General features: G+C 43.9%; 1 protein-coding gene across 1 annotated transcript; it reads left to right on the forward strand.

Moving 5' to 3' along the window:
* fgf22 (fibroblast growth factor 22) lies at nt 1-25,658 on the forward strand. The gene is made up of 3 exons (XM_066695992.1): nt 1-1,196; nt 23,400-23,503; nt 24,445-25,658. The coding sequence occupies exons 1-3, from the start codon at nt 815-817 to the stop codon at nt 24,634-24,636; spliced, it is 678 nt and encodes a 225-aa protein (XP_066552089.1). The 5' UTR covers nt 1-814; the 3' UTR covers nt 24,637-25,658.
* The last annotated feature ends 1,858 nt before the right edge of the window (nt 25,659-27,516 follow it).

Below are 27,516 nucleotides of genomic sequence, written 5' to 3' on the forward strand. Positions count from 1 at the left end.
GAGAGAGAGAGAGAGAGAGAGAGAGAGAGAAGGACTTCACAGGAGCAAGCTAAGGACTATCCCTCACTCTCCCTTGACTACTATAACACACACACACACACACACACATGCTCTCTCTAACATTCTCTCTCGCTCTCCCTCTCTTTCTCTCTCTCACACACACACAATCATTCACAGCTACTGGTCAACCAGCCAGACAGCCACTCAGTGTCAACTCTTTCTCTCTCTTTCTCTCTCTCTCACTCTCTCTCTCCCTCTCTCTCTCTCTCTCTCTCTCTCTCTCTCTCTGTCTGTTCCGGCTCAGCAACTAGAGAAAGGCAGAGAGAGGGGGCAGCTTTGCAAGGTGCAGAGGAGAGGAGAGTGCTTAAGGAGTATGAAGGGGATACAGTAGGGGAAAGGAGGAAAGAGAAACCACCAAGAAATAAAAGGGAGGACAAAAAGTACAGAATTAAAGGAGGGCATAGTACAAGTTGAGCAGGGTGAAGAAGAAGAAGAAGAAGAAGAAGAAGAAAGGACAGATTTCAATATTCTTACAATGGAATTACAAAGCCTTTGATTTCCAGGGACCAAGAATAAAAATAAAAATAAGAAAGACAGAGAAAGAGAATTGCAAGTCGGTGCATTGTGAAGGAGCAATATACACAACCCGTGCATGGGGCAAAGAGCGTGTGCCGATCCTAAAGGTGGGAGCCTGGTGCTCAGCACAACTCAGTTCTAGCACTGTCAGCCTTCTTCCACAGGTTCCAGCCGGGACCCCAACACTAGCAGCATGCCCTGTGTGAGTATAAAGAGTGCCTTGGGAGTGTGACCCACCATGTGCAGATGGATGCCACCCGCCGCTGGTCTTTTTCCTGCCCTTGCCCGGCCCGTCGCCTCCACCACTACCACCACCACTACAGTCCCTCTCCCCGCTGCCCCCAGCTCTGCCTCCTTCTGCCTGGCATGCTGCGCCTTGCTCCTGGTAGCGGGCACTGCTCTGGGGGGTTGCCCAAACGGGCCGGGGGGCAACGGGCGTGACCCCCTGCGAGTGCTCGAGGGTGCCAACTGCTCATGGACACTGGAGCGCCACACGCGGAGCTACAACCACCTGGAGGGCGACGTCAGGCTGCGCCGGCTGTACTCCGCCAACAAGTTCTTCCTGTGCATCGATAAGACTGGCAAAGTGGACGGCACCCGCAAGAAGAACTACGCAGACAGTGAGTACCCCCCGTCTCGGGCCACAAGAGACCTTTTTGTCCCTTTTAACGGAATCTGCTCTCTTATCGTGCTACAGCTTGCATGTGCACCAGGTCTGTATGTGAGCATGAGTGTGTGTATGTGTGTGTGTGTGTTCGCGTGTCCGTGTGTGTGTTTGTGTATGTGTGTGTTTACTGCTGATCCACATGGCAAACTTCTGCTCCTGTCTGTTTACTAAACTGAAACCCACCGGAGGGCAAAAGACTCCCTGTGCCTTGGGGTAGGATACAAATCCTGAAAACAAAGAGAAATGGTTAAAAATAGATCACAGCGACTAACTGTACAAGTAAAATAAAAGACATTTGGCAATGAAGTCGAGTTATATGTGATATACCATAAGCAGCTCCTGGAAAGTTGCTCATTGCGCAATAGTCATATAACAGAGTGTGGCTGTGCAGCTTTGGCGGTCTTTCTCCTTGGTTTCTAAGGCGCATTTTCAAATCTGTTACTGAAGGAAGAGAGTTCGAGTCTGAACACTTGTCATGTGTGTGAGAGCTAATAATCATCTAGCCTTAATAAACCTGATGATAACATTGCGCGCTGGAGATATGACTCATTGACAGATTAATAGAGATTTATTGATGCTTGTATCACATCGACGGCCGAACGTTGTCAGATTTACACCATACTTGTGCAAGTTATCTTGTGTGTCTTCTGCTTGCCGTGAAATCACTGCACTTGTTTTCAGATTGTTACCATGTCGTTCTTCTACAAAAACATAAGCATTATAATTTCAATAGTGAAAGATAACAATGAAACACTACCGTGGCAAACTGCGCTTGAGTGGAATCTGAACAGGTTGGGTGGTGTATTCTTGGAACAGACACAAGCCAAACGGATGAACATCGCCGAGCTCCTGGATGGGCACAGAGCTGCGTATTTGTCCAGTGTTTGTTATTTATGTTTTTAGCTATAAATGCATTTATTAGGAGAAATATTGAGTCACCGCGTTTCCATGTGGGCAGTGTGCTACTGTGAACAGTACGGCTGCTGCCACTGTGCAGACTCATAATGGACAGGTGACATTTATTAAACATCAGAGACCAGCAGTGAATGAAACCAGAGAAGTGAAATGAACGTGTGAGAATGGCAGCTGGTCAGAAGACTTCACTCGAGAGGGCAGGTTGAACGTGGTGGTCCAGAGTTTGCTGGTTCCAACGTGGGTGACGTCAGTGCCAGACTGGGAGCAGGTTTCCCCAAACAGCTGTGCACATCTGGCCGAGTGCCACAAGGGTTTGAAATTGGAGAGTGCTGGGCCTGCCACCGAGCAGGGGCCGGGTCACCTGTGCACTCGCAGTGTTATCTGTGAGAGGTGTTTTTCATCTCCTCTGCCAACACTGCGTGTGCTGCTGGGCACACTGCGGAGGAAATAAGACAGACCGACAGACAGGCGGGACGGACAGTGTGTGTGTTGGAAACCGTGTGTTATTCCTTCGTCTGTCTTGTGATAGAATGAGAGTCGAAGTGCAGGGCTGGGGAGATGAGTGATAACTGATCATTCGATAGGTGGAGTAAACAAAGACAGTGCTTTTACATTTTAAACAACAGAAAAGTACACTCAAGGACTGTATTGTTGATATCACAAAATCCAACTATTTTTTTTATGTATCTGCCACGACTATCGAGTCTTTTTGCTCCACTGCAATTACTACCACTTTCCTACCAAACTCCAGCAAATCACACTCATATTGAGCCCAGTCACACAGTCCTCTGTTTTAAACCCCCATGCATTTCTACGCAAGTGAAATGGACCATGGGATTTTGGAATGTCACAAATCATGATATATTTTTATATGGAAGACATTTACACACAAATACACACACACGCACATGCACATGCACACATACACACACCAGCTCACATGACGTCTGCCCGAGTGCAGGGAAGCAGTGGTCCAGGCCAGAGCCCCTCCTAGCCCTCTCTCTTGCGCTCACGGTCTGTCGGCAGTCCTGCCCCCGGAGTTTTTGCTACACCCATCCTCTGCCTGGGTCATTTTTTCCAGCCCACAGTCCCAGCCTCTCAGGTGCAAAAACAGTAGAAATTAGTCAACGGGCCCTTGCTAATTGACACTGGAAAAAACTGTATCAATCCCCATAGACTCGTGTCTGGAACTGCTGAGCGGAGCGCTTGAAGCTCAGAGGTGGGCTGCAAGTGTCTGTGTTTGGGGGGGGTTAAAGGGTATCCTGGAAGGATCACATATGATAAAATAGATTTTGGAAAGTGGGTGATAATAGGGGTTTGTGAATGTGGCACATGAAATGCAAGCATTATAATCTGTGTTTTAGATTTGTTCAGATTTATTCACACACTTATGTTTGTTCTTTGCCCATTACACTTTTTTTAAAGAAAACACTAAAGCTTCTTAACCCTTTCCCTCCTGGGTCGTAGAACAACGCAGATTGGTTTTCCTAGCAAAGCTGCGGGATTAGGACCTCTTTTTTAACCCTGCAGATCGGCAGCTGGCTGCATCTTCATGATTGCTGACATTCGTTCTGTGCAGCACTCAGACGTCTGCAATAAACAAATTGTTTTAGATTCCTGTCACAAATATGACACTCCTCCATCACACAGAGACGTACAATGTGTCCAAGTTGCACTGGTCAGTGTTTGTCATAAAGGCAAATTAAAGCTTTTAAAATATATTTCACCGTTAATAATTCTTCCTGTCTCCTTTGATTAATTCCTTGCTCATTTATTTATGTTATAAAAAACAATTCAACAATTTGTTTATTTTGTTTTCCTATGTCAGGGGCTCCCCTATTCTCATATTGTAGGAACAGTAAATGTGTCTGAGAAAAGCACGTGCTTACCAGAAAAACGGGCCAAAAGTAAACACGCATCATTTCCTGTTCCAGGCCGGAGGTCACTCTCGGCTAATTAGACCAAACAGCGCTGTGCAGCAGCTGCTGTCGCTGGAGCGGCCATAACATGATGGATTGCGGTGGCCAATTATTGAGCAAGGAAACAGCCATTAGGAGGAAAGCAATCATAGCACAATGTTTGGTGTCCCTTGCCCAGCCTCAGCTTGGTTCAGAGTCTATTTTGTACGATTTGGCTGGGCTGGCACCGTTGCCTTCTTTTCTTTTTTTTCGAGCTGCAGATCCCCATGAAATATTGTTGGCAGGTCAGCTAATTCATGAGCATTTTTTACATCTCACTTAAAAGGACACACTGTTGAAATTATGGGCGTACGTGGCTGCCGACATCAAAAGGTTGACTGCGATCCAGGCTATGACACTGCGTTCAACCTAAGGAAATAAGGTCATGCAACAAGTATAATCAGAGAAGTCATTTGCATTAAAATATTGCTACCTTGCTGTGTGCCAGGCCTTTTCTTTTTTCCTTTTCTGTTTTTCTTAAGCAGTATTTATGGGCAGTCGTGTCATGTTTACTGTCTCCCGCTCCCCCTCACTTTCTCTTTTATTTTTTAGACCCATGAGTTTTGCTATGATTTCATAGGCTTATTTGGTTTGGATGAGACCCATGGGAAGAAAGTTCTGTAGCCTTTAGCAAAGTTTATAAAAGAGAGGCAGCAAGAAAGACCGTCAGACTGGACTCCCTTACAGGCTCGCTTGTGGCTCAGTGTCCTCCAGAAACTCCACACCTGTCTGGCCCAACTGTTTTTCCTGCAGCAAATCTACAACTCCCTTTTCCTTTCTCTGTCTCTCTCCTGCTCTCTGTCTGTCCCATAGTCCTTGCTCAATCTGGCCAGGCTATGCCAATTACAAACTCCATGGTACAAACATCTGCTTAAAACACCACTGGGCCTCAGTGAAACCACAGCCAACTTTTGTATCTGAAATAGGTGACAAACAAAATACAAAATAAAACACATATTCACTTCATTTTGACAGTGAATCACCTCAATAAATGTGTACCAGTACCACAGAGAGAAGGAAACCTAGTCCCAAAAAATTTCCGCTGCCTTTTAATGACCCCCGGTTCCAACGATGCCAAAGAGGACAGAAATTACTGTTGGACACCGTTAAAACGAAACATTACGAATAACAACAACAATGACAACCACAAGAAAGCACCTGGCACGACTACATAATCCGGTTTGAAGCCAGAGAGCACTCATTTAGCTAGCAGAACTCATTTTTAATGATCTGGATTACAATGTGGCGGGGGGAAGGGGTGGACACAGTGCCTTGTTGATGCTTAATAGGTAAAGAGAACCACGGAGCTGGGCCAGGGTCCCATTCCCCATTAGGGGCTCTCAGGACAAGGAGTCTGTGGGGACAAAATAGGCTTCATCAGCAATGCAGCGCCCGTGCAACGCAAAATCCCACGAACCCTGTGTCCTAATCCATGTGAAGGAGGACTCCAGCCCTACTAGTGGGAAAAAGAGGAAAATCGATCTCCTGACAGCTGTTCTTAGCAGAAGAAAACACACACACACACATATACCCTGGGAATGGGGGAAAGTGTGGCGAGGCTACACTAATTAGACTAACAGTGCGCTCACCACACTGGCTTCTAACACTCTGGCCTTGATATCATGAATGGCCAAAAGTGTAGCAATTAGCAGCTACAGCCAGAGCTGGGTCTTTCATGCATTTTTTTTTTAACTGGGTTCATCAGTAGGTTTATTGAGTCTGACTCTGGCTCTCACCGCTTGCTGGAATCCTACTCATTTGAACGTGCATCAAAAGGAATACATCACTGTTCGATTTTAAAAAGCTTGGTAAACGATACAGAGCTCTTTCCCCTGCATGTTATTGTGTTCATTGAATGCTTTTTATTTATTTTTTAAACCCCATTTTGGTGAGAAAATCAACCTTATTGAATTAAGTTGGAACCCAACCATGCTGGGGCTTTTGAGTTGGGTACACACAAAGTTAAATTTTGTTCCCGATATTCTTTTACAATTTGGTTGTTCAAGGGACAGGACTGGAGGGAAGTAAAGCTGGCTGGTTGAGACGTTGGGAAGCACTAATTAAAATGAAAAACCAAACAAAACGGCGAGGTAATTTCAAGAGGCCGTTTTTCTTCTACAGGAGGTCATTTGCACCATTATTTTTATTTTTTATTTTTTCAACAGAGAAAAAAAAAACATTAATTAGATCAGCTGGGAACCTCAGACTTACTCATTTTGCAGCAACATGTGCTGAGATTCATCTGCCAACAGAAACACTGTCAACACCGTTCCCTCCAGCACCTAAATCAACCCACAGACTGCGGAGAAATCCAGTCACAACCCTCCCCCCCACACCCTGTGTCTGAAGAGAGGTAATTCATTCCCAGGGCTGATTTGTTAAATCGGGGGTCCTCAGCTCAACTCCAGTTCCCCTGAGGGATGCAGTCCAGCAGGCTTTGTACAGTGGCCAGGCAAGGCCACTGCATTAAAAAAGAGGTGACTCTTCGGCCAGCTGAGGATTTAATTGAAAAGATTTCTGTTGTGAATGTTGGGGCATCAATCAGAATATGGATTTTTATATTTATTTACCATCATCACTTCCCCCCAGGTTGTTGAAATCAGACTTTGGAGGGATTTGGAAGTGGATGTGAACTGTACTAATAGAGCCAAATCAATCAAAACAAAATGCAAGCCTATCAGAGCCACAAGCGATGGTTACAATGAATTTACCACAAAAAAACACCTCCTTGGTAAGTTCTCAAGATGGCTTCAGGATAAAAACGACACAAGAATGTACAGGCCGGGCTGCACGGGCAGAGTTTTCTTGGGAATGTCTATGATTATTCAGATCCTGCTGTAATCAGTGTCAGCAGCAACATCATAAAACAACAACAACAGGAACCCAGCTGCCCTGACAGCTCCACCCCCGCGCTGAACCTTTACTCAAGTGATGAGCTCCTCTGAGGTTGTAAAAATAGCAGTAAAGCCGCCATAAACAAAGCCTGCAGTGTGCGACACTCGTGAGGGGAGACCCTCCCTTCTGTGGCGGTGAAACTCTCCCTTCTGTGGAGGTGAGACCCTCCCTTCTGTAGAAGTGAGACCCTCCCTTCTTCCTACCTATCCTCCTGCCCGATATGGAGGCGTCTGTCCTTAGCTGTTGCCAGGAACGCCCCTGTCTGCCCTTCCCCAACACACATACACACACACACACACACACACGCACACACACACACACACACACACACACACACACATACAATCAGGTCAAGTCTGTAGATAGGAAGTCCTGGTGTTTGGTTCTGCTCTGAAGCAGATACACCCTTTTAGGCCACCTTGTCACTGACACATTTACCAATAAGCATACTTATCACAACAGCCGCACTCATAAATCTAGGTGGTCCCTTGGTTGGATGAATTGGCCCGTTGCCCTGTGGAGAAGTGCTTGTCAATGCAAAATTCCCATCCCCTGCCCTCTGTGGATGAAAATAAGCACCTGTCGCAAGTGCAAAGTTAGACCAGTTCACGTGAACTGGTTTATAAAAAAGAAAATCTATTGCCCATGAAAAACATTTTTATATAATAGTAATAATACTAATAATAACTATTCTTCCTGAGACATGATTATCTAGTTTGCACTGCATTGATCTGATTTCCTGTCATCTCTGGCGGCACACTGTAGGTATAGCGACCCAAGCAGCTGTAGGGTTGATGATGTGGCAAAGCGCCTGGTCCTGACATCGGTGTACTGCAGCGTTCGGCCAACCAGAGACAGGAGTGAAATGTCCCTTTTCTCTGACCACGCTGTGGAGGTGGAGCTATGGCTGTAATTAATCTCTGCAATCAGGTGCACCTTCAGACCCTGGAGGTAATGCTTACATCTCCTTCCAACTAATGATTTATGAATGCGTCAAATGCCCATAATTTTCACCTTTGGCAGAGCTTTAGTAGGTATTGGAGTGAAGTTACCCGTAAAACCTATAGGATCTGTCCGGCCTCCCATTCTCTCCAACACACATGGGACCAGAGTTTGACCATCCCCAAGAGACATGCACATAAATTAATAAAGGAATAAATGCAGAAATAAACACAAGACGAGTGGCGTTCAGAGGGCTCCAGCTGGGCTTTAACGAGGGCGAATAAATCTTTGGCTGACATCACCTCTGTACCCGAGCCACAGAGTGTATTTCTTCACCATCTTTCAGGGCAATTCCCACACACCGGTTTTCAGTTACAGACACATGTGGAAGAAGAAGACACAATAACTCTACAGATATCTAGTCTTGCAGTACGGTAGAGGCTGACGTTAAGAAAGAGGGACAATCCTACATGGGTTGGGTGTTCCCATTGCCCGCAAGTGAGTGGCTCTGCAGTGTGTGTCTGTGCGAGAGCGTGTTCACGTACGTGCACGTATGAGAGCTCTGAGCCTGCAGCAAAATGAAAAAGATGCGTGTCTCCCTTCCCTTCTATCTAATTAAGAACAGACCTCACCTTTAGCGGGATCAGATGCTGTTGCAGCAGGCGTGTTGTCCATTTCCTTAATTAGAGCAGATAGGGTGGCCAGGAATGGGGGGGTGAGCAGCTTTGAGTAGGAGACACACACAGTGTTCCTGTTCACTCTGTTACCAAGAGAGCAACACATGCTTTTATTTTTGTATGATGCTGTTTTTTTTCCCTTTTGTTATTTGTTCTGTTCTTGTTCAAGTTATGGGCCGAAGTGCAGTAGAGTACAATGAGACTTTGCAGATGAAGTCTAAGCTGCATGGCAAGGTTTCACTTCAGAAATTGATCTATCTATCTATCTAGAAAGAGAGAGAGGGAGAGAGAGAAAGAATAAACACGTTATAAATGCAAAATGCATCTGGCTCCTGATTGGAAGGGGGTTTTATGCAATGAATCTGATAGAGGCCTCCACATACATTAGGAATTGAATATTGAACCAGGCACGTGCTCGAGAATACTTACAGTGGAATCTGTGATGTGTGGTCTACAGTGTTGCCCAACTCGGGCTCTCAAGGGTGACAGATAAGCATGTGCATTTATTTATGTATGTATGAATGTATTTATTAATTGAACCACAATCAATAACACAGCGCCCCGGAGAGGGCATATTGATTTCCATCCAATACTCAGCAGGGACGATGGCAGAACAGCGGGGTGGCAAGCTCGGCACACAATCACTTGACTTGCAGACGCAGACGAATGGAGAGGTTGGCTGCATCCTGGCTGAGAGAGTCCCTTCAGGGGATGATGTTAGGGTCAGGGCCTCTTCAGCAGTGGAGCAAGTGACAGCTCTGACAAGGTGCCGATGCGTCTGTCCCCCCTCCCCGCCCGGCTCACTGCCTCATGTCAATAATAGAAACAGGGCAAGTGCAGGGCACACAGGCTGGATTGGGTGACTGTGGAAGGGGGATGAATTTTCCTCGCCTCTTCCATTCCATTTCCATTTGCATTTCTGTTCCCTTTTTACATCTGATTCTCATACAGCCCTCTCCACCTCCACCCCTCCACTGCGTGACACTTGTGCAGAGCGAGGGCTGTCGATTTGTGTGCCGGACGAGGTGAAAATCGTATCTTGACCTTGATTGAACCGCAGAACCCCATAATAACATGGTTATACTGGCATTTTCTAAGAACAGGAATGTTTATAACACATGTTGAAAGACAATATTCAGTATGCTGTGGTAGAAATATGAGCATGTCCAAATGCAGGTCTTGAATGACAGAGAAAGTAGCCAAAGAAAGAAAGAAATGTCTTGGATTTGTAACTAACCAGACACTGGCGAAGACAGATCTTTGTCATCTCCTGAGTTCTATTTTTAAATATTTCTTGCGTGTGATTTTCCAAAAAGAGACAAAAAAAGCCATAAACACAACTTTTTCCTTCCTTCTCTCCCTTTCCTTTTTTTTTTTTTTTTACCGTAAGCAACGGAATCTGGTTCTGTTTCCACTCAGGACTCTGTCTGGACAGCAAACCAGCTGCAGATGCAATTGCGCGCAATTTAGTGGCACTTGAAAATGACCTCAGATTTTAATCCCTGTCTTTTGATACTAAGCACAGGAAACTGCAGAAGCCGTGAGTCACAAAGCGCCCCAGCGAATCTGCTCATAACTATCTGTGAAGCCTTTGATAGCCCTGCGCTCGTTACGGATGTGATGCATGATTTGGAGGCATTTCTTGCTCTCCTTGATTAAAGAAAATCCCCTCTGTGGAGTCGGATTGCGTCGCTCCCGATTGCCACACAGATTCAGACCCAAGCCCCCAAACCATGGCTTCATTAACCCTTTGCACCTTAGTGACCTCTGCGGAGAATTACCCCCCTCCAAATGCCCTCATCTGGCTGCACTTTTCATGTTTTTCTTTTTTCTTATTAATCTTTTCTCCTTTTTTTTATTTTACGGATTTAAAAACAAACAAAAGGAGGATTCTGTATCTGTGCCCCCAGATTTATGGACTCTGAGTCACATATCATGAATCTTATCAGCCCAGGGATGTTTTTATATCTTATATCTCACTTGTTACATTGTTCCATAATGTTATATAGTTGGTATATCTTGATTGTTACAGAACTTACATACTGTTTTTGGGTGTTTTCCCAATTTGATCCCTGTTTGATTTTTTTCATAATGCAAAATGCTTTTTTAAGCTCTCTGTTTTGCTAGGCTAGAGAAAAGATCATTGTTTCACCACATTCATGCACAGGGCCTGTGGGGCATCAAAAAGAAAATGTAAAAGGAATCGTCAAACAGCCAAGGTAAAGGGCTGCAGTTACAAAGTGAATAGACCCATTTTCGTGCTGTTTTCTGTGAAAAGGCACGCCACAGCTTTTGCGATTAGCACACTCTTATCACTGTAATTGATCCCTGCAGTCACAAAGTGCAATTTAATGGCTTCCAAATCTAAGTGTGCGAGTGCGGGTCCGGCGTCCCATCTCTCCAGTATCATAGCCACAGTATTCTCTGTTGCCATGGATTTATTTCACGTGGACGCAGAAAAATATGTTTACTTGTTTACCTTAAAGTTCGATATTCGTGGTGGCCAACAATCCTGGACATTCACACAAGAGTGAATGTGCTAACACAACTCCAGGCTTTCATTTACATAGCACAGGATACCAGCAGTTGCACTTCCAAAACCCATACTCGTTTAAAAATGCAATACCAAATAGTCGGGACTGAGTGGTTTTTATTTTGTATTTGTGTTCGAGGCTTGGAAATATCCTCAATCGGATTCTGGCTGTTGGGGTGCATTTCCACGGGCACGAATAAGCATAAACAGGAGGATGAGAAGAAATACTTGACATGATTTGTGTAGTGAAATATATATTTTAAATAACTGAAAATGTGTCTTGCATCCTCTTAGTCCCACGTCTGTTTATTCAATTAATCTGAGAAAGCCTGATAGTTCATAGACTTGGCTGTGTCCTATTTTGGCTGCTCGTTTTGCTTTTCAAAAAGGCTTGATATCTCGTATGTGTCCACCTCTCTCTCTCTCTCTCCCTCTCTCTCTCTTTCTGTGTGAATTGGCCAGGCTGACCTCTAATTAGCAGCAATGGTGTAATGGGCCACCTTTGACTCCCCCCCACCACCAACACCCACACCCCCTACCCCCCTTGCAAACTGTGGGAATTCCTCTTTTATCTGCAGGAGGTAATTGGCTAATGAAACGCTTCCTCAACAGTGCTAGATTGTGCTGCTCCGAGGGGAAGGGGGATGGGGGGGGCCCTGATAACAGGCAGGCTGGGGATGGGGGGGGGGTTGGCGTGGACGGTGTGGGGGTGTTTCATGCTGAGCTGGAGGTAGTGGGAACTGTTCTCTCACTTGATCCTGCTGCCTGGCTCCAAGCCTGGGCCTCTGGCAGGACCGCCATCTATTTGAGGGGTAGGGTGGCAGGGTGGGGGAGGCTGGTTCCTTTTAGCTCGGGATCGGGTTGTGGGCCTACCTTGTACCCTTGGCAGTTAAAGCAGCTTGCTATTTTACTACCAGAAAAAGAAACACCTGAAACGTGTCCGTTCATCCCAACGTTTCACTCAAATGCTCCACAATCAGCCTGTGGAAGAGAGTGGGACCAGGGTGAAGAGAACATCTGCTTTGGCAGTGGAGTTGACTCACTTTTTCAAGAGGCCAATAGATCACAATCATTTACAATCAGTGTTATTGTTAAGATAAAGGTTTTGTTTTAAACAGAATCAAAGTTTCCTGGAGCAGAGTAGTACAACAAATCCAAAAGATAACACTGAGATAGAGTAATACAACAAAGATTTAGCGTAGCTATATCCTGCATGCCAAGATAACAAAATATTAATAGACACATACATAATTGACTGCGGATATAAAGAAAAACAAATCTCAAGCAGGACTGCCGATGAGTCTGTATTGTGCTGTGCTGTGCTGTACTGTGCTGGACAGTATGGTTTAGCGCTTACAACAGGAAACAGCTTCAAAAATGGTTCTTTGCATCCCAGACAATGGCTGTAGCCCACTTTCTCTGCTACTGCTCTCTGTCCCCATCTGACCCTTCACTCTCCACCTTGGCTTCTCTCAGACCTGCCCGTTACACCACAGAGGTAACTTGATAGCTGCAATTTGCTTTAACGACCTTCCCCTAAGTGCTCATTCAACGACGCATAAAAGGATACAGGGCAGATTCTGGGCCTTGAATCCGTACCACATGGGGATTGTGGGAGCTGCCTGAGTCACACTCTCTGATTGAGGGCACACGGCCACCTGCTTTCACCTCGGCGGAGTAAATCACCTGCAGTCAGCAGTGCACGGGCTGGGCACCTTAAACTCCACCCAGCGGGTTTAATCATCTCAGTCACTTCTGATGCACGCGTCGTATCAGAGAGGGGGGCATTAGTGAAAAATAAATCTGGTGCAATTACTGTTACTGCACTAACAAAAGCCACATTGTACTCTCTTCTTTTTAATGGACATAAGTATGCTCTTGGTGCTAGACACAAGAATGCAAAAGGTAAGCAAAGAATTGAGTCAATTAATGTACAAATATCCCTAAAAACCTTGCATGCTAATCCGAGGTGTTGGGAACTAATAGGTGCCACTGACCCAGAGATGTGTGCTTTGGGTTAGAGGTTTTTGAGAAGGGCCTAATGATTGCCAGTATATATTGTAATATTTTGAACACGAGAGGTTCCGAATATCCAACAACACAACAGCGTGCCGTATTGCAATGCTGTGGTGCTTGAAGGAGAGCAGTGAACTGATATTTTCTATTATACTCGAGGCTACCCTGGAAAGAGCAGCTACTGTGAAAGATATTGCAGGAGGCTGGGAAACCGCAAGTCAATTATTTATATATGCAAAGTGGCATTTAACTGCTTGGAGGTTGTTCTTCTGTTTATACATTTCTGTGCTTTCTCTAAATGTTTTTTTAGTTTTTGTATATATAAGACGGGGACACATAAACTGTATAGATACTAATAGACCCCAGTAGTAGTTAATAGTTTATATCTGTTGTGAGGCATCAGGTGACATTTTTGTCATGTCAAGGGTGTGTGTGTGGTGGGGGGAGTGAATATAAAATTGTAGTTAGCGTGTGGGAGTGAAAGAGTTAAACTGCCAGGCAGGTGTTTCACATTATGTGAAGGGGAGATTTACAAAGATTGGAAGGTAAATACCGTGCAAAGCTATTAAAGTTTACTGGCTATGAAATTGTTGAAAAGGTGGAGTTTTTTTTTTCTTCTTTAAATAATGTTTAAATCACTGGGAGCGCATATGTGAGCTATAAAAGCCCACTGTAATGGAGCTAGGGACGATTGCAGGCTAGATTAAGCAAGAGATGGGGGGGCTGTAATTTTCCAGACTGTTTCTGTGGCCATTGCTTGTGGTGGGGAGGTAGGGATTATTGTATATCAATAACATTATGAAAAATAGTTGTAAGACTGTATTTTACTGATGCTTTTTCTTTTGTATCATTTTCATAATTTTATGTATTAGAAACCCTTTAGTCTTGATTAGAAATTACTTTTTAAATCTTGTCATCATTTCTATTTCAGTGTCTTGAAATTCATTGCCCAACACCATCCCTCCAAAATATTTAAATATTACTTTCCTTTCAGTTTCCTCACTGGGCATCAGATCTGGTTTGGCTTGGATTGCATTTTCTATGAGCAAATGTGAAACAGTTTATAGAGTTAAAATGCATCTTCAAACATTGGGAAAATGTCTACCAAGGCTGAAACAACTCAGCTGTTTATTACGTTGTCACTTACTCCCTGTGACAGCGCCCTAGCCAGATGGACTTGCTTAGAGAGCCCCAATCCAAACACAAACCTATGGAGCTATCCAACAAGGAGAGAAATTACATCATTATAGCCCATACCGTGTGGGTATCCTGGCCCTGGCAAACCATATAATCCAAACATCTCCTTTCAGCACATCAAATCACTTTTTATTCCAGCACCTGGTGTCAGCTTGTACAGCAATCTTGTTTAGGAGTTCTAGAAAAGAGAAAAAGGGAAAGGGAAATACAGAGAATCATGCTGGAATTAAAAGACTTTGGATAAAATAATCTGGAACTCCGAGTTGAAGAAAGTTCTGTTCCGTGTTCTGTGTTCTGCTCAACAGCTTTTCCCTGTGCATTAAGATTACATGACCCAATGGGGCTCATCTACACTAAATTAGGCCCTCTGTAATGGAACATGCCATGCTCCGTGACACTGGCCGAGGTAGGAAAGGCCATTGCATTTGTAAGACTTCTTAAGGCCCTTTATTGCATACTTTTGGAACTTTTTTTATTCTAGTGTGCAAGAAAATATGTAGGGACCTGTACATCCTGCAAGGCAACCTAATCACATCGTTGGCATATCTAATTGCCATTTTTGGTCTTCTAGTGTGTACTAAACATCATCTTGTGTTTCCTTTCAGAAGCCCAAGTTTTAAACGGCCCAAACGATAAACAGGAAATCTGAAATCACGAGGCCTTCACATAGCAAACCACGCCCCCACTCCCCAAGGCCACCCATAGGAAATGGAGAAGTCAGAGCCCTACACCAGAGATCATCACCCATTTATCTTGGGCTGGTAGGACCATGCATTGGATATCCGTTTCAGACACCTCTTTAGGTTCCTGTGAATTTGGTAGGAGTTGTCACAGACAGATAGTGCCTTATCCTGGAGAGAATTTTATTGCATACACAAAGGCTGGAAGCTCCCCTGCTAGATTGACATTAAGTGGCTGATAATACGAGCCTCCCCAAGAGAGAGAGAGTGGGATGTGAGAACAGGAGCAGGAACATGGGCAGGGAAGATCTTGCTTTTCCTCTCTGTATCTGCTTTGTTCATCTGCTGATCAAGAAGACCCAGAAGCATCTCTCCCCCTACATCCTGCTTCTTCATTTAAGATCAAATCAAATAAAATTAAATGCTTTTTTATCTGTTCTAGATTGACGGTATAGAATCGGTACGTCTGTATCTCAAATAACTAGACAGCCCTGAGTTACATTGTGAGGGACATCAGGGGCTGGTCTCACAAACCCAGATTAGCATAAAACTTGGGCTTTCCAATGTTATTTTTAGGTAGGGTAGTCCAAGACTAGTGTCAATCAAGGTCTGTGAACCCAGCTTTATGATACAAGAGACTTCCCCAGAGCCACAGGGGCCTCGACTGGATTTCAAAGAGTGGATGCATGCTTTTTGAGGACCATTCTGATTTTTTGGGGGACAAAAGCAAGCCAATATAAGTAATCTTTTATTTAAATAAAAACACAAATAAGCACACAGACATAATACAAAAGAGAGGCAACCTGGAGAACATCTCCCATGAATTACACAGATGCCCAGCTGGACTTCAAGACTCAATGGGCAGGCACACAGTAGCACTGTAGCAGAAGCAATTGCACAGTTTTTGTTGTTTCTTCTTTTTTTTAAGCTGCAGCTTTTTCCTGTCTGTCAGCTCCTGGCATCAAAAGGAACACTTCCCTCCTGGGACCAAGACAGGCAGGACCCACAACCGGTCGGGTGGGCTCTTTTTCTTTGTGTGAGACCAGTTTCAGTGGAGACGTGTCTCATGGCTTTTTGGGTGGGATAAATAAATCATCCCTGCCTCCGAGACTTAATAGGGATGATGCAAGTCTGGAGACACGAGCAGGTCTCACTGAGCCTCGCAGCTGTGTCTGTGTGGCGCTGCCATGCCATAGTCAAGGTGGTAGTCAGGGCCTTGTTAAGTAGATTGTAAATTTTAACTGCTGTCCAGTGAGAGTCATTGCTGTAAACAGGTGAATGTATCAGACCATTCGAGCTGCACTGTGGAATTGGCACAAGGGTTTCGGCTGGAGTTAATCTGTCACTTACTTTGTAAAAGAGATGAGAGAGATGAAAAAAAAAAGATCTCTTGTAAAATGTATCCCACGAGAGAAGTAAACAATTGTGTTTAATGCAGTGCAACATAAACAGGCAAAAATAGACTTGCACAGCAGGTTTCTGATTTCCATTTTTAAAAACAGGGTTGGTATCTATGATCTAAATGGTGAGACAGCAATTTTACCGCCTGTCAGTTAAGAAGACGAAGAAGAAGAAAAAAACGTCTTTCATTTTCAGTTCTACAACTGCAATTAAAAAAAAATAAAAAATCATAAACCTATCCTTGCTGACTGCGCCCTTATTTCAAAACAAGCGGCGCAGTAGAAATAAGATCCCTTGGCATTCTGGTCTCTGTTCTCTTAATTAGCTGTTCTTACATTCCTGTGAGATGATTTTGAATCCCCCCCCCCCCCAACACCCCACAGCTTCCCTCCTTCCAATTGTGCAGCGTTGGCTCATTCAAGATACAAGAGGCTCTCTTTCTGAGCCACTTGATGCCAGGGTAGGTCCAGCATACCTAGTAAATGGCTTAATCAGACCAGAAGTTGTTTGTGTTGAACTCTCCCTGCTCGCCAGTGCAGTCATCCCCTTATTCCCCATCTCACTGACAGATGGGCTACAGTAAGCCCTTTCACTTTACCTAGAGGACTACGGCCGGCCGATGTCCTCATGTGTTCCTGCTGTAGTTTCCAATCAGTCGTCCCGAAGCTCAGACAAAACAGCCCACTGGGCTGTGCCAGCTGGCCTCAGCAGTCTGTGAATGAGTGTCAGACTGATCGATCCTGTTTCCTGTCAGGCCTTCAGCCTCCCTGTAGACGTGGGGATAATCTGAAAGACATGCAACCTTGTCATGGCCAGCATAAAATAAACACAAACAAACAGTGCCCCCAGCCCCCCCCCCAGCTCTCTCTCTTCCTCTCGTGCAAAGGCGTGTGTGGCCAAAAAAAAAATGAGAGTGCCCTTCATGATCTCCGCATCTGAGTTAAGTGGAATTACCTAATTGGGCAATTATACACAATGCAAAACACATCTTGACAAGCGTGCATGGCCAAGTAACCTTTACACAGATTCTCCATGACGCTCTCTTACTGGATTGTGTGTTTTGTAGCGTGTTGTTCTCACCGCTAGGCCAAAGCTCCCCTTCCTAAATAGAAGAGAAATAGAACATATCAGGAGTTTCATTTTAGTTTTTCACCTCCTCTTCTGAAAATAACAAGTGAAAAATTAAAAGGTGCAGAACTTGCAAAGTTGGCATAGAAAAATATATATCAATCTATCTATGTTTCAAATCAAGATATGCATATTAAGTCCATGCTTTTGCTATATATAGAGAGAGTTCAAGCTTTTAACCAAACCAAAATCTCTTCATCACGGTGTTTTACAGCCTGCCCCCGGCAGTAACAGATCGCATGCGGTTTGTGTGCTGTCAGCCCAGAAAGTTAATGGAATATTAGGTTTCATAGAGACACTCGTTAAAGCAACAGTAATCATGTCAGAACCATGATGGAATTATAAAGCTTCCAGTAAAGCCTGCTAATACAGACTGGAGCATTTAAAACTAAACATCTATCAGTCGCCTATCAATAAAAACAATTGAGATGATCGATTTGGCTATAAACCTGTCGGCTCAAGGCCGGCACCATTCAATAGCAGATTGAATTATAGCTAATTTGTCAAAATTGCCATTAAGTAAAGTGCTTTAAGGATAGCTCAGTGTTATTTTAACGTCTGTCAATGTCTGGTGACACACAAGTGGTGTATTGGAGATGATTCCCATGAAGGTAATTGATTTAGATCCAGGGGTGCCCAGAGCATAGTGAAGGAGGTTTCCCTTAACATTTGGAGGGGATTTCTGCTAGGGCTGAAGTTATTGTGATTGCATCTTGTAGGTCAGGGTTTAAAGGGTTTCCCAACCTCAGCTTGTCCTGATGCACAGACTCATCTGATGCTGATAGAAACATATTTTTTCCTGATGAATGAGAAACGTTGTGTGTGTGTGACTTATCTCACGTGTCCAAAACGTCCGTGGCACACTGGTGCCTACCTGAATGAAAAAAAATGTTTTAGGTTGTGTTAGCAAAGCTTGCATGAGACCATACCAAGACTGCTCAGATGTGTCTGTTCTACATTATTGTTTCCCCCTATGATGACAAGAACCAAAGACTGAAGTTTTATAACATCCTGAATCAAAAATGTTATTTTCTGTTGTGATGTCCTCTATCTGGCCCAGTCTGTGACAGGTGTGTCATCTAGCCGTGCTTCTTTGGGTCACCTAGAGATTTTGTATAATTTTGGTGTCCAGGGTCCACTTTTTGTACCTGTACATGAAAGCAGGCAGCTGGAACTTGAGGGATGTTCGCCCTTTAGAATAATTCTTAAATCTGTGTTTTTCAGTCTATGATATAAACAAAATTGTTCGCTTTTTCTGACTTGGTTGCGTTGAACAAATATGCTCTTCCCCAGTCAAATATCTACACAGACGCACATAAATATGTATACGTATATGTGTGGTGAGAGAGAGCGAGAGAGAGAGATTGAAATAGAAAGAGAGTGGAGAATTTATTTTCACCAGCGATTAAACAGTGAGGAGGGGGTTGAATGCTTCATTTGCACTTCACATCTGCAACACACCAGTGCTCCCAACACACAAATAGGTCGTTTTCTTTTCTTTTTTTCATTATTCCTTTCATTTCTTTCTTTCCACCTTCCCAGGCTACATGACCCAACGAGCAGGGGTGCCGTTCGAATCTGTCTGCAATTTGTAAGCAGTGATCTCCGCTACCAATTGGCTTAACCGCTGACAAAGGGAATAGTGATGGGCAGGACCCACTGCCTGGGTGCCCCCCAGTCCCACTGTCTGGAACGAGGGGTTGTGTGGAAGAAGAAAAAACCTCCAGACAGGCTGCTTAAGAGAATAAGACTGTGTCATATTAATACCAAGCAGGAATATAAAGACTGCTCTCGCTGGCGCCTGCTGGAGAAGAAGAATAGGACGCAGGTTAAAAGTGCGCTTTAAAAAGAGAAAGGAAAAAAACTCAGAGAGAGGGGGGGGAAGCAAGAGAGAGTCTCCCCTGACCCTTTCAATTTCAGAGACCAACAAGGTAGAAGCTACCGACGTGACGTTAAGCTTTCCTTTCTTTCTCTCTCTGTCCCCCCCCCTCCAATTGCCTTCCCAGCTCCAGACAAAAGATTGGGGTCTAGGGGAGGCTAAAAAGCACCAGACACTCATAAAAAAACGACTAGAAAAGGCCAAGTGGGGTCTATTGTGCTCTCTTTTTTATAAGTCAGCAGAGCTTGTCTCAGCGGGGCTAAGATAAGACAGTGAAAAGAAGTACAGCGGCTGTGGGCTTCCATTCTCACTCACAGATGTAGAAACAGACAGACAGACACACACACACACACACACACACACACAAGGAGACACACAACAACCCTGACAATCACAGCGTTCCTGCAGGTGTGGGCTGCTCAGATTTACATTTGCAGGTGGCACTAGAGTTTTTAAAAACGAGTGGCAGCACAACTGGAGTAAGAAAATGTTCGGAGAAACTGGTTTTGAATGTGTCAGTTTATCCACTTCACCCTTGATAACAGAGGAGAGAGGGCAGAGGAGATTTTTTTGCTTAATTGTACTGTTTTTTTTAGGGGAAGGGGTTACATTGTTTCTGAAATGTAAAATAAATAAATAAATAAATGTTTTCTGTGAAATCGAAAGCCACAGTTCGCCAGGCATTAAAAGTACTGTTGTGCACACTGTTGCGTACTCTTGTACACACACACACACAAACACACATACACACACACAGACAGGCCGGCCCACTCTGGGTGCTCTGAAGGGGGTCAGTGGAGATCAAAGGTGCGAGTCACGGCCATTAGGAGCAGCGGTGAAGAACCAACATGAAAAGCTCGTCTTTTGAAAGAGGGGCAAAGAGAAAAAGCAACAGGGCCCTCTGCATTTAAAAGCCAAGCAAACTGTGAAATAATTGAAAAGGTATGTCAATCAAGACTGAGTGCCCAGCCAGGGGGCTTGGGATTCCCAGGCTCCCCCCCCAACCCTAGGAAAAGTACATGGCACTGAGGACTGATAAAGGGCAGACTGAGAAATTAAAGACTAAGAAGTAGAAGAGGAAGATAGACATTAAAGGAAAACAAGAACAAGTCTTAAAAAAAACTTTTTCTTTTTCATACAAGGGTGTCCTTTTTGATGTGGTTTAACCTCAATAAATGTTATCTCAGTAGTAATAGATGCACCCCCCTCTATTTCTCTTCTCTTGTTCTACTGCATTTCAGGTGAGTTTCGTAGACTTTTGGTTGGGGGTGTCGGCCACACAGTGATGCTACCCCCCCACCTTTAGCCCTCCCTCCCCTTCACCCTCACCCCCCTCCAATCTCCCTATGATGCTGACAAAAGGGACCTTGTCAAGGCCCTTTTTTCTTCTCTCTTTTCTGCCCTTTTTTCAAGGTCAGAAAGGGCTGAATGATCTGACGATGGGCTCACTTCCAAAAAGGGGAGAGAAAGAAAAGAGAAAGAGTAAAAAAAAAAAAGGAAAAAGAGTGGGCAAGGGTTTGTTCTTTCCCTTTTTTTAAAGAAAAGGGGAAAAAAAGAAATTCCCATAGAAAGGAAAATGGTTAGTCCACACTTGACTAAACGTGTATAGACACAGAGTTCTTGTAACAGCCACCCCAGCTTAGGAGAGCTTAGGCCAAAAGCGTGTCACAGGTTAACCGATCTCGACGAGGGAAGTGAAACTTTTTCAATGTCACTTTCACAAATGTTAAAAGTAGGATGTAAATGGACACACACAAATCTATGTACGTAGCTTGGTCAGTATTTGATTTCAGTCTGATTATCCAGTCTTTTTGTGGCGACACAGATTTTCCAAGAGCCTTGTGGAAATGGAAACTCTTGCCTTTTCCTGGTCCACCCCTTGTTCACCTCTTTCTAATTCCCTCTCTTTCTTCATTGCGCTGAGATCACAAAGCACTGATCTCTTTTGGAAAGTTTAAAATTGCATTCCCAAAATTCAGCCTGGCTTACAGCTTTGGTTCATGAAAGCCCCTTATCTTTAGACCCAAGTCCCAGTGGAGGACAGATTTTCCATATCTGCCCTGAAATATATCATTCAAACCTAACTACAAGTGTTTCATCTTCTGCAAAAAGGTTTGGATATGGTGATATTTTTAGTCGGCTGCGTTTCGGTTTACCAGTTGTTTTGCTGGTTTGTTCACGGTCACTGAGCAGTGTATGACTTAGGGACCGTTCTGCCTGTCCCAGGGTGGCTGTGTTTTATATTAAGACTCTTCAAAAGTGGCAAGGGAGACAATTAGAGGCCACAGCACTTGCAGGCCCCTGTTGCTTTTCATTTTCCTTAACGGGGGTCTATTAAATGTGCTGTAAAATCTGATCTTGTGTGAGCTCAGCTTAATTGGCTACAAGAACCTCGCACGCAGACTGTTTTGTAAATACCCCTTGTAAAATCAGAGAGTTGCCATCAAAGATCTAACAGCCGTGGAGAGATCTGAAGGCTCATCCCTGCCGCCGGGACTGTACCTGTGCGCTCCGCGTGAGCAGCTGTTCAGCCTCAAAGGGGCTCTTGTCGCCACTCGTGCTAAAGAATATAAACACTCAGAGAGGCCTGTTGATCCCCCCCAATTCTTCAGAAGTGATTTCAACCTCTGCCCGTTTTCTATCCTGTCCTTTTCGATACAAGACTCTCATTGCCCTGTTCTACACCCATCAGGGGAAGATGGTAGAGAAGGTCTAGACATTGTTTAGGTCAGTTATGCTGTTTCCTGACGTCCTTTAAATTTTGGTGTCACGCATGTATTTTCATTTGATTACATTTTTTCCTTCTCAGGCGAAGAGGACTGGTTCAAAAAATAAATACATAAAGGAACTGAAGCACAATTCTGCTGATCTGTCATTAAAACCCATGCGTGGATAACTTTATTTTCTGCCACCTTTTAAGCAAACAGCATTTATTTATATGTACTCTAGACACCACAGTCCAGGGGAAGAAAAAATACATATTTCAGACTCCGCTTCATTTTCCTATTGGCACTGGCATCCACATCTCCCTCAGCACCTATGTGTTCCCGTGTTTACGGTCTCAGTCCAAGGGAAATACACACGTTTCGTTTGCCACCCTCACTGGTTTCCATTAGGTGACGTCAGATGCCCTGAAGGAACCTGGCGTGTGTTTCAGGAGATGTTTGTGAATCTCCGGTTGCTAAGGAGAGGGCTTGGATACGATAGCAGGTTGCATGGAGGGTCATCTCACCTCTCATCTGACAGTCTGTCTATCCAGCAATTATCACCTATTCAGATCTCCCGACGCAACAATCTCGGGTCAACCCCGTAATAATGCCGTCTATCATCACGAAGAAGTGTCTGAGCTTTGTGAAGAGGGAACCTGATCCAAATCCTGCTGTGTGGCACGGCTTTGCAATCAACTTTTAAGAAAATACCTTAACCTCAAGTGATGTCTGTATTTTAAGAGGGTTAGTACCTGTTTAAAGTGCCTGTGCTTCACGGTAAACACACCGTTCTGCCCCATGTGCGTTCATTGTCACCTCAGAACTGGTTACTCATTTATTGAAAGATAAAGCTGAGAAGATCAGCCCCTTCTGCACGACATAACATAGTTCCACATAGATGTCTTAGATAAAAATAAAACTTCTGTAACAACCCACCATTGGCATCACACTATAACTCTATGCATTATCAGCATTCCTGAAATTATCCTTCCCAAAGTCTTAAAAGGTGTTCAGAACTTTACAATGACTTTAAGAGAATTAAGTGTTTTTTTCTCCTTCTCATGTGTTGAGCCATTCCCCTAAGCAAGCCTAGAGCACCAAGAGAACGAAAGTGGCAAAACCTGGTTGCAGTGATCGGTACCGTTAGCGTACGGATTCCAGAGAAATGACCGTACGCCCTAACTTGACTCCCTGTCCTTATTGTGACTCCTATCCTCTCTCTTTCAGGCCTGATGGAAATCCGATCTGTCAGCGTGGGAGTTGTCGCCATCAAATCTGTCAGCACTGGGCTGTACTTAGCCATGTCCAAGAAAGGGACGCTGTACGGATCGGTAGGTAACCTTCTAAGCAGCATGATTCAGAATGAGCATCTTTCATGGTCCTGGCTTTTGCAGGCGGTTGATTTAATGTGTTCATGGTTTAACCTCAAGTTTCGGCAGGGCAGTTAGGACCAAAAGACCATACTAGAGGGTATGCATGTCACACTATTATCCAGCAGAACCTAAAAGAGCAGGAAGAATCCTGGGGGTAATTTGCACACTTCCTTCCAGTTCGCACCACTCTCCCCCACCACAGTTAGGTAGACTCTGGCTCCACAACTGGATGTTTTACAGCTTTGACAGAAATTTGCTTGGCAATCAGTCCAAGTGCTGCGATAAGATGCGTCACAGATAGTTGCCTCTGTGTGCAGCAGAGTAAACAAGACAATTGCCTGCCTGCCGAGCCAGATAAAAACATTTGTGGACATCAAACAGTGACTTGTTACATTACCCTTTGAATTGAGCCTTGCACAGTCATGGTCTGGGTATCTTATCAACATGAGGGCCACATTTGATGTCTAAGAGGTAGGTAGGATCATCAGTAGATTTTTTTTTTCTTTTGTCAGCACACTGACTCTCCAGCCATGGCTCCACACACTGATAACGAATGAAAAAAGCAAAATTCTGCCACAGAGGATTTTTCTTTTAGTTGGTGGACCAGTTTTGTTGACTGACTTTTGTTGAGGAGAGAAAGACCCCTGTTTTTTTATGATACCCTCAAACGAGGCACGAGTGCAAGACTTAAAACTCTTTACAATGCACACACACATGAAAGAACACTCAATTGAATATTGTTATATTATATAATTATGGAAATGACAGACAGCTTTCACTCTCAACTCCTCCAGGTTAGACTTGGTTGATTTGGATACAAAATAATGATGCGGAGGATACGTGCCAGCTGTAATTAGTGTCCTGCCACGCACGCTCATCACCCGTGTCTCTGTCCACAGGTGAAGTACAACCACAACTGCAAGTTCAAGGAGCGGATCGAGGAGAATGGGTATAACACCTACGCCTCGGTCCGCTGGAAGCACAACGGGCGGCAGATGTTCGTCTCTCTGAACGGGCGCGGGAACCCTCGCCGGGGACACAAAGCTCGGCGGAGACATCCTTCCACCCACTTCCTGCCCCTTCCCAGCTGAACTCACCCCTCACCTGTATGACATCTGTCCTGTTTGCTATTATTATTATTATTATTATTATTATTATTATTATTATTATTATTATTATTATTATTATTATTATTATTAATAATATTATTATAAACCTACCTTTGTGTACATTGTTTTTTTTATGTTGTTATTTTATTTTTTTACTTCATTTCTGGGGAAAAGGGAGGACGTTATTATTTTAAGTTATTCAGTTTATATATATATATATATATATATATATATATATATATATATATACTTCTTCTTCTTCTTCCTTAGGTAAGCTTAAGGTCCAAAAGAACAGCTGCTAATAGTGTGTAAATACATGTTTATTATTGTTATTGGGATTAAAACCCAGAAAATAACAGTAATGATGCCTTTTCTAGGGAAATACATTTGACAGGGTGGAATTGGGGCTGCATTTAAAAGCATCAGCCCATTTTTCTATTGCACCAATTTTACTGCAATTATTATGCTCTTTTTGCTATGACAGCGGACAATGCTTTCTTTGACATGTCCTTATGATATACAATGTAGCAGAGAACTGACGATGTAGGCATAGCCTGAACTGATCGGGAATGAGGGTGTCGGCCTGGGTTTGGATGAGATGATTGGCGCTACAGTGAACCAATGGGAATGAGAACCAGTGCATTTCAAAGGACGTTCGTTACAGAAATGACGTTTAGATTTTGCACAAGACGTTTTAAGAAATAGATAGATAAATAAAAAAATAATAATAATATCAGTAACACTTCCAACAGCATAAAACTTCACATCCAATGCAAAACATATCTTAATCTGGAGTTCTGCAGAGAGACACTCAGTCAATTAGTGGATCCTCGGACGTGGGCTATGAGCTATTTTCATTTCTGTGTGTTTGTTTGTGTGTTTGTTTTTTTCAAAGTGTGGATTGGCAGATCTTTCTGTGGGATCACCAGGTGTGACAACTCTCATTTGTTTTGAGTGCCTCTTCAACCAGTTACAAATAAAAACAGATATAAACTTACACAATGCTCATTTTGTCGAGTGCTGACTCCAAGAGTGATCTGTTACCCGTCTCCAATGACCTCGGCGAGAATCCACAGATTAGCCAAGGTGTTATCTCCTTCGCAGGTCATACCTCCCTAGTCCGCTTTGTTCGGGAATCAGGGCTTGGAAGGACTATCAATTTACACACTCACTCAATATTCTTGGCGCTAGGTATCAACCAGGCCAGCAGTGCACAGATACACCAGCCAAGTCTGGGATGGATACTTGTGTGTTACTAGGATTGTGTGTCACTGGGAGGACCGCAATCCCAGCCCTTCTACTCAAATGCTTTGAGCCGATGGTTCTGCATTCTCTCCATCCTTGCAGGCCACAGCTGACACAATTTTGTCACTTGGTCCTTCTCCTGCTCTATGTAACTATCCAGGCAAGTCCATGATTTATGGCCTCAATATCACACATTAGCACCCTCAGCTGTCTTCACCATTTCTTACATGGAGCTGTGGTCCATATTCTTCTGGTTTTAGGTTCATGTGCGGTTTGCCCCATCTTTAATGTAGTTTAAGAGAAATGTACAGATTCAACCCTAACAGGGAAGAGCGACACTGTAGATAGCAGGAAGAGGAATTGGAGTATTTCATTTCTGTGCACAGCTATAAAACCTGAACATTTGCATCCATAACCTATAAAATCAAGGTGTGGATGCATTCATGAGCAGCATGCGTTTACAACGTTTGCACCTTGGTCTGACATGCCATGTCCAGCCATACACAGTATAACACCACCTCAAGTATGCATATTCACAAGAGTATTATGTTTGACTTTTTGGACCTCCCCTATTTTCTAAAGGAACTCGGCAGTGGTTTTTCAATAGGCCATCTCGGGCGTTTGTTCAGAGAGCACATCAAATAATACAGGGGGCCACGGGCCTTTCATGGTGCAGAATGGAGGGTTGCAAATGAATGAGCTCCCTTTGGATGTGCAAAGGCTAACCTTTCAGGCTGCCATAATGTGAAATTGCTTTGATGGGAAGCATGCCCAGTCCAAATAGTTCAGTGTTGTTTGGCAATTCAGTCCAGGGGCAAGCGAACAATGGAGGGTGATTAGAACACAGTGGAGTTCCGTTGAAACTCCACCTCAACTAGGACACAGGGAAGCATGTTCTCGTTTTCACCCACCTTTGTAGTGTCACTCTTCTTCTTCTTTTAATTTTTCATTTAAGGATAACAGGAGCTTCCTGAGGTCTCTTTGGTAAGACTCATTGTGCGTAAACATTGATAATAAAGAGATGGTGGTGACCTCATGACAGAAATCAAAAAGGAGCAAAGAGTGTCTAATGATCCTAATGTAAAATGAGAAAAGAATTTATGAAAGTGCATCAGTATATCTTTCAAATTACAGTCTATCAGCTGTTGACAGGGATATTGAAATTGTTTGGAAAAAGAATGCACTGTGGTTGCATTTTGGGGCATTTAAAAATGTTACAGCTGAATGTGAAACTGAGAGTTGCAGGTCACTCGGAGAAGAGCGGGAAACAACGCGGTCTGGTCATTTGGCGATTGGACACCACCATTCAAGTTTCTGTTTGGTATTAGTTGGGCAAACGAGGCATCAATTTGTGGTGACTGAATAAACTTGTATTTATTTATTTTTAAATAAATAAATAAGCTGAATATTGGTAGAATGATCCATTAAAATGTTTTACAAAAAGCAGTCCTGCAAATGAATCCCATTTTCTGCCTCCTCTCCTGAATGGCGCATCTAAAAGTGAATGGGTTTCCACCTTTCCTTTCATCTGATTGTGAAGGAATTTCCTCTCTCTTGGCATTTAGGCGAGGCTGCCTGTTTACCAAGCCAGGCTGCGAATGAAAGAGAAAAAAGAAA

This window comes from Amia ocellicauda, chromosome 22 (genome assembly GCF_036373705.1).
Source record: "Amia ocellicauda isolate fAmiCal2 chromosome 22, fAmiCal2.hap1, whole genome shotgun sequence".
NCBI classification, from domain to species: Eukaryota; Metazoa; Chordata; class Actinopteri; order Amiiformes; family Amiidae; genus Amia; species Amia ocellicauda.

What these genes read in the sequence shown, in the direction of transcription:
- fgf22 (XM_066695992.1), top strand. Translation starts at nt 815, where the DNA reads ATGTGCAGATGGATGCCACCCGCCGCTGGTCTTTTTCCTGCCCTTGCC. An exon ending in CAAGAAGAACTACGCAGACA is followed by an intron (nt 1,197 to 23,399) that starts GTGAGTACCCCC and finishes TCTCTCTTTCAG; the next exon opens with GCCTGATGGAAATCCGATCT. An exon ending in AAGGGACGCTGTACGGATCG is followed by an intron (nt 23,504 to 24,444) that starts GTAGGTAACCTT and finishes CTCTGTCCACAG; the next exon opens with GTGAAGTACAACCACAACTG.